The following is a 7,891-nucleotide window of genomic DNA, read 5'->3' as shown; positions in this document are numbered from 1 at the left end:
ACTTTTAGACTCCAAGTCACAGAAGGAAATAAATAGTGGCACATAACCTACAACTGTCTGATCAGGGCTGAGTGAATTTAGGACACCAAATTTCTGTTGCACCATTATTTAGAAAGATGGATGTGGTCTTAGAAGGCTAGTCTCTAACCATACTACTTATGAATTTGATGATTATCTAAATGAATTAGCATGTTAATTCCTTACCAGTAGGAGTCCCAGGAATAGTTTGAAGAGGCTTATACAGACAAGTAGGTTAGGGGTAAATGACAGAGAAACCACAATCAATTGCTTCACATTCAGAGTCTCAGAAGCAAACACCTAAAACCTTCCTCCTACATAGACTGACATTTTCTTTCACAGGTCTCATCTGTTTAAGCAACTTTCATGATGCTGCTTGAACCCGGACATGCCATTCTGAGTTTGTTCAGTCAACCCAGAAGCATCTGGGAGTCATCCCAAGCTATGTAGAGGCTGACATCTAGGACTAGGCTCTCTGACCCAGTATGTATGACTTGATGAAGAAGGGAGCTTAGTTTTTCATTCATTCATTTATTCATATTTTCACTCATTAATCAATCTGTCCATCCATTATGGGACCTTAATTATGCATCAGGCACCACGATGGGCAACAAAAAGTTCTTAGGTATTTCTGTTTGGAAATAAAGCTCAGGAAAAAGGAAAGAGACACGCTTTTCAATTTCGTGTTCGGTGGTGTTGAACCATCGGCATGGATGCATTGGCTGCTGAGTGTCTGAGGGGAAGTGTCTGCTAGGAGCAATAATCTGAGATTAGGCAGCCCTTCCTGCCACCACAGGACATGAAAGAGCCTTAATGCTGCTCCTGGGAAGAGGCAGGGACCCCTCCAGGGAACAAGGAGGACTCCCCACTTTCTCTTTATATCCCAGGCTCACAGAAAGTAGCATTTAGGACTCCACATGGGGCCCACATCTCCCCAGGCTCCCTTTTGCTGCTGAGCTCTCGCTGCATATCCTTCAGGGAATGAGATGCTGCTCCAATGTAATGCAAAGTTGATTAATAATCTGTGCACACACTCCCTCCAAGGGAGGCACTCAGATGAAACTATCCAAATGTGTCTGCCGAAAATCAAAGCAATTAACCTAGAAAGTTACACACCCAGGGCTTCCATCTCTGATCTATTTTCATCCACAGGAAGGGATTTATGAAGCTTATGTTTTTTTACAGAATATGGTCCACTCTCGTCTCTCTTCCTCAAAGGTAAGAGAATCTTCTGTTGACCCAGTGGAAGAGGTCTTGACAGCTACATTTGTGGCCTTGCTGAATGAGTATTTTGTGGAGAGTCTCAGAAAAACTTTAAAAAAAAATAGCAGACCCAAACATCATGGTCAGAGAAAGCCCGTGTGTCTCATTGGAAAGGTGGGAATAATAGAACCTTGCGGGCTATTATAAGGAGCAGGTGAGATAATGTGCAGATGCTGCTGAAAAGGCTTGGCGCGTGGGCAGTGCTCAGCAGGTGTTACTGACTTGGAGGGAAATGTTGGTTCCCTTTGGGTTCCAGGAAAGGGTAGTGAACAGCTATGTACTTCCATTGCACCACCTGGTAAGGATGTCTGAACTCAGTCTGGGAGAAAATGCTTATGAGTCATTCACCAGCAGAGTGAGGGAGTGAAGAGGGGAAAGGAGTAAAGACGAGAAAAGAGCCTCTGCTAGAGAACGCTGGGCTTGCTGGACCAGACGGCTGCCCCCAAAGAATGCACATCACCATAAACTCATCCTCCTCTAAGAGTGTAGATAGCGTTATTAGCTCATTAGCTCTTCCTGGCAAGCAGAAGGATAGCCCAGGCTCCCGTGGTTTCCTGGATGTTGAAGCTGTAGGAGCCAATATTCCAAGGAGGGGCCAAGAGGGGCAAAAGAGCTTCTTTCTGGGGGCCTCTCTCCTGTTGGAGGGAGCTCTGAAGTTTGTTCATTTCCTCCTGCCCCAGGACTTTCTGCTGTACTTGGTTTCCAGACTTCTGTGTTCCCAGCACTGACAGGCCCTGAAAGGCAGTGCACACTTCTTGACCAGTGTCATGGGAAGAAAACATGGCTGAAACTCGAGGTTGAAGCTAGCACAGTATGACCCAACGCAGCACAGTATGACACTGTGGTTAAGAATGTCTTCTCAGAAGATGTGGAGAAAGGGGAACCGTCTTACACTGTTGGTGGGGATGAAGTTGGTGCAGCCACTTTGGAGAACAGTGTGGAGATTCCTTAAGAAATTAAAAATAGAGCTTCCCTATGACCCTGCAATTGCACTACTGGGTATTTACCCCAAAGATACAGATGTAGTGAAAAGAAGGGCCATCTGTAATTCAATGTTTATAGCAAGCAATGGCCATGGTCGCCAAACAGTGGAAAGAACCAAGATGCCCTTCAATGGACGAATGGATAAGGAAGATGTGGTCCATATACACTATGGAGTATTATGCCTCCATCAGAAAGGATGAATACCCAACTTTTGTACCAACCTGGGCGGCACTGGAAGAGATTATGCTGAGTGAAATAAGTCAAGCAGAGAGAGTCAATTATCATAGGATTTCTCTTATTTATGGAGCATAACAACATGGAGGACATGGGGAGATGGAGAGAAGGGAGCTGAGGGAAATTGGAAGGAGAGGTGAACCACGAGAGGCTATGGACCCTGAAAAACAACCTGAGGGTTTTGAAGGGGCGGGGGATGGGACATTGGGGGAACAGGTGGTGGGTATTGGGGAGGGCACGTATTGCATGGGGCATTGGGGGTGGTGCATAAACAGTGAATCTTGGAACACTGAAAAAATAAAATTAAATTTAAAAAAAGAATGTTTTCTCAGGATTATAACTGAATTCTCTGGACTCAAATCCCAGGTCTGTCAGTTGTTTAATCTTTTTAAGGCATCAGTTTTCTTGCTTTGTCATGGAAAATCTAGTAGGTAACTAGCAGTGCTGCTAACTAGCAGTGTTTTATATTGCATATATTGTAACTAGTTGTAACTGGCAGTGTTTTATATTGCATATAAAAGCAATTAACTCAATGCTTGACTCATGCTAATGACCCAGTGAACAGTATCTACTAAATTTGTGGCATGGTTCTTTCTTTCATCCTTCCCCTGCGCACAAAACCTTGGAGACTGAACAACTCCATGGATTTCATGAGGAAAAATGCTCGCAGAGTCACCTAAAGGAGTGATCCTCAAGCTTATATTCTTGTCTTTCAGACAGAGAGCCCTTTCACCAATTCAACAGGGCTCAGGAAAGTCTGCATCCCCCCAAAAGCTAAAGAATGAGGTATTCCCTATTTTCGGACATAAGAGCTGGGCTCTGCTCCCATCCCTTGGGCCTCTCCACTTCATTGCTCTACAGTTGCGTTTCAGCAGTCAGTGTCTGCTTCTTTCCCCCTGGGGGCTTTCTCAGAAGCTTGGAGAAGCTCTGATTGCAAGGTAGGCTGGGAGTGCTGGGAATAAATACCCCCAGGGAAGCCAATTTATTCTTCTTCGGTGGGACAGTCCTGAAGGTGTGGGTTTTACAGTTTGCTCAAGATTTCCCTTGGGCTGAAGCTTCCATTTATCCACAGTGGTGGAGGGATTGATCGTGTGTTCAGTATGTGCTGTCTTTCTTCAAGGGCTCATGTTTCCTGTCTGACTCATGTTTTCTGTACCTTCCATACCAACTGTGAACACTTCACTGGCTTCAGGGTCATTTTCTGGGGGAGCCCCCTTAAGACAGTGGGATTAAGCTCAGGGAAGAAAGATCACTCACATGTGGTGCTTCTTGAGGGCTGACAGTCTCTCATTTGCTTCTGTTTTCCTAGCTCTGAGGAAAATGCGGGGCTCCTGGTAGTCAACCCATATGGGCTTCATTAAGGGAATAAGAGACAGAAGTAACACCACAGTTCTTGAGGAAGCAAAAGAGAAAACTATGTAATCATTATTTAAAGTATGACTAGCATTAATTTGTATAGCAATTCACCATTTAGAATTTTCGAAAGCAGTTTCATAGACTTCACTTGAAGGTATTTTACAGATGAGGAAACAGAGTCACAGAGCACATGGTCTCTTATTCCAGGCCATGCTGTGAGTGATGGTGCCGAAAGTCACAATAAGCTCCTTCACATGGTGTCAAGTTCCTGCTGTCGCTGTGAGAGCCTCAGCTTGGCGGCAGTGTGGCGCTTCTGCCACCGTCGATGAGGAAGGCATGTTCCGCTGTTGTTTCCCTCAGAGACACCACAGTGAGCTTGATTCCAGTGCCTTCTTTTCTCTTCTATTGAATTCCTCCGATGGAGGGGTTCTTAACCTGGGTCCACGCCTGGGCCTGGAGGACTTAGTATTTGCGTTCACATGTGCTTTTCCAGAAGGGGATCCCTAGCTTCCATCTTCCTCTCAAAAAGGTCCGTGACCCCAATAAAAAGCCATTGTCCCAGGTTCTGCTGCTAATAGTGCCTTGCTCTTTAGTTAAAATTCGGATGACAAAGTACTTTCACTGTTTCTCTTCCCCTCCCTGCAACAGCCTAAGATTTCTTAATGAATTCAACCCTTAGCAGCAGGATTCTTTTTTCTATAGAAAAAGAGTTGGGACAAAACCCTCCATCCCCTGAATATGCATATTAATACTCTTTTTCTGTATGTTAGGATGTCACTGGAGCTTCCATTTTTTTTTTTTTCATGATCAGACTATTACATTTAGCAATCAACAGCATGGGTGCAAGAAAAAAAAAAAAACTACATTAAAACCCTTTGTTGGAATGCTTTACACTTTCCACAGAACAGAAACTAAAATAACCTGTTATACAATTAGTCACAAATACAGTCCTCGAGTTTTTTTGCCCATACACATGAGTATTGTCTAAAACATGTCTTCTTTGTAGCAGCTAGGCCCTGCCACCACTGTGCTTGGCTGAGTTCACAAATCTGTTGTAACCTGTAGCTTCCCTGTCACTTCTCTGGCTCTCCTCTCCTGCTAAGCTTTGTTTCCTGGCAGGAATTAAAACCTTCTGCCACTGCCATAGCTGCTGCTGCTGCTGGAACCACCATAGCCACCTTGGTTTCGTGGTTTGGCGAAGTATTGGCCTCCACCACCATAAGGGCCAGAGCTTCTGCCTCCAAAATTGCCTTCTTTCATGGGTCCAAAATTTGAGGATTGATGGTTGTAATTGCCAAAATCATTATAGCTTCCGCCACCTCCAAAGTTGCTTCCACTACCACCGCCATAGCCGCCTCCGCCTCCTCCGTTGTTATAGCTGTCATAGCTGCCACTCCTGCCATAGCCACTGCCCTGGTTTCCATAATCCTGTCGACCATTTCCATAGCCTCTGCTTCCTCCAGAGTAACCAGGGCCGCCTCCTCCATAACCACCATCATTACCAAATCCGTTATAGCCATCCCCACTGCCACCATATCCACCACCACCTCGACTGCCACCAAAGCCACCTCGACCACTGAAGTTTCCTCCGCGACCAACGTTGTCATTCCCACCAAAACCACCTCCACGACCACCACCAAAGTTTCCAGAACCACTTCGACCTCTTTGGCTGGATGAAGCACTAGCCATCTCTTGCTTAGAGAGCGCTTTCCTTACTTCACAGTTGTGGCCATTCACAGTATGGTATTTTTGAATGACAATCTTGTCTACAGAATCATGGTCATCAAATGTTACAAAAGCAAAACCCCTCTTTTTGCCGCTGCCTCGGTCAGTCATGATCTCAATCACTTCGATTTTCCCATACTGTTCGAAATAATCTCTTAGATGATGTTCTTCAGTGTCTTCTTTAATGCCACCAACAAAAATCTTTTTCACAGTTAAGTGGGCACCAGGTCTTTGAGAATCTTCTCTTGAGACAACCCTCTTTGGTTCCACAACTCTTCCATCCACCTTGTGTGGCCTTGCATTCATGGCTGCATCCACCTCCTCCACAGTGGCATAGGTGACAAACCCAAAGCCTCTGGAGCACTTGGTGTTCGTATCTCTCATTACCACACAGTCCGTAAGTGTTCCCCATTGCTCAAAATGGCTCCTCAGACTCTCATCGGTTGTTTCAAAGCTCAGACCTCCGATGAAGAGCTTCCGCAGCTCTTCAGGCTCTTTGGGAGACTCTGACTTAGACATGACGGTGGTGGGAGGGGAGACTTAACGATGCTTACTCGGCGGCGTCCACAGGCAGAAAGGAGTAACCTAACGAACGTATCTCTGGAGCTTCCTTTTTAATTCAAGACTCTGCAATATAGGGCAGCCACTAACTTTCCTATTTCATCCTCCTTTGGTTGTCTCCATCTTCCCAACTATAGGCTGAGAACAGAATGACCAGCTGGTCTCATTTCCTGAGCCTTCCTTTCCTTTGCTCTAGCCTTTCACACAGCATAAATCCCGTTTGGAATGCTGTCCCTCAGATCTCTTGCCCATGGAAATCCTACCAGTATCTCAAAGCATAACTCAGATGCCCTTTTGTCAGCCAAGCCTTTCCATCCTAATATTGAATGATATTTATAGTGATAGCTAACATTTATTGAGGGCTTGCTATGTACCAGGCGTGATATTAATAAGTTTTTGGTAAATATTTAAACCAAAACCTTTTAAGGTTTAGAAAGATTAAAGAGTGTTAGCTTCTGTAACAAATACAACAAAACAAACAAAAAATAATCTCTGTAGCTTAACAGAGTCGAAGCTTATTTCTTAGGTAGGTAAGTTCTAAAGCGTTTCTGTTGAGCAGGAAGGCAGGATTGAGGGTCTTGGCTCTCTCCATCTTGTGGCTTTAGTATCTTTAACAAGTAGCTTCCAGGCTTGCTGGCTTGGGGATAAAGGATAAATGGGCACATGTGGGAAGCTTTTATGGGCCAATCCTAGAAAATGGCATGTATCACTTTTCACGCATGTCCTATTGCCAAAAAAGGAGTCATATGGCCAGGAGATTTGAACTAGCTTATGTCGAGAAGGAAGAGGAAATAAATTTGGTGAGAATTTAGAATTGTTTGCCACAAGGCATTCAGATGGGAATTAGAGGGTCATGGCAATGTTGAATTTTACCTGAGCTTTCTATTCCTGGAAAACAGTAGCCACTCAGTAGTCCCTCCACTCTATCGTATTCTTGGAAATGGCTTACTGCAAAAAGACACTTTTCCTCATATGACTTAGGCAAGACTGACAGATGCCCCTTTGTTTACCTGTGAGGAGGCCCAACACAGACTCTCTAAATTTCCATTCTACAGACTCTCTAAATTTCCACTCTCTGCTTCACAGATGATTCGCTGAATGGTTTGCCCATTTAATTAATCAGAACAAAATGCTGTGAACCGTACACTTCGGCTAACTTTCTCTTCCTCCCCAAGGTTCCCGACTCACCCTTCCCCTGAGCCAGCCAGCAACACCTTCTTACCTGCCCCTCCCAAGAATAGGCTGATTTCAGGGTAAAGCGTTGTCTGATCTACTGTCAGGTCACTGCCATGCCCATTTGTTCACCCCATCCCCCCCCTTCCCATAACAGCTTCTTTCATGCCACAGTACTTCCCCTTAAAGAAAAGCCTCTTTCTGCGTAACTCAGACACTGGCAGATCCTATGGTTGGGGTATTCTGCCTATGGTTATTGTCCCTTACTTCCTCTTGCCATAATCTTTTAAAATAATGTCTCACCTTACGTAAATTTGGCTCTGGGTTTTTTGTTTGTTTGTTTGTTTGTTTTTGTTTTTGTTTTGTTTTTTGAGAACAGAGATTTGAGCCCAGGGCTTCTGACTTGAATGGACCCTCAGATTGCCTCCTGGGCCAAGATGGCTGCTGCTTACTATGTACTCCTTGGCCCCCTACCTTTTCCACCCTGCAGAGTCATCACACACTCAGGCACTAGAGTTTCCAGCCCTCTGCTTTTAGAATTGGAAGCATGTGACTCATTTGAGTCAATGAAATCCAA

At 44.8% G+C, this 7,891-nt stretch overlaps 1 protein-coding gene across 1 annotated transcript; it reads right to left on the bottom strand.

The window, feature by feature from the left end:
- Nucleotides 1-4,944: 4,944 nt before the first annotated feature.
- Nucleotides 4,945-6,138, bottom strand: LOC101670336 (heterogeneous nuclear ribonucleoprotein A1-like). The gene has a single exon (XM_045088178.1). It carries the CDS (start codon nt 6,097-6,099, stop codon nt 4,978-4,980), a length of 1,122 nt encoding a protein of 373 aa, XP_044944113.1. The 5' UTR covers nt 6,100-6,138; the 3' UTR covers nt 4,945-4,977.
- Between the last annotated feature and the right edge of the window lie 1,753 nt (nt 6,139-7,891).

This window comes from Mustela putorius, unplaced genomic scaffold, assembly GCF_011764305.1.
Source record: "Mustela putorius furo isolate JIRA1106 unplaced genomic scaffold, ASM1176430v1.1 tig00003834_pilon_pilon_pilon, whole genome shotgun sequence".
NCBI lineage: Eukaryota > Metazoa > Chordata > Mammalia > Carnivora > Mustelidae > Mustela > Mustela putorius.
Note: the sequence above shows the minus strand (reverse complement) of the source record. Positions and strands in the feature narration are given on the sequence as shown.

Bases quoted from the DNA above. Each gene is read 5' to 3' on its own strand.
- LOC101670336 (XM_045088178.1), bottom strand. From the start codon at position 6,099: ATGTCTAAGTCAGAGTCTCCCAAAGAGCCTGAAGAGCTGCGGAAGCTC.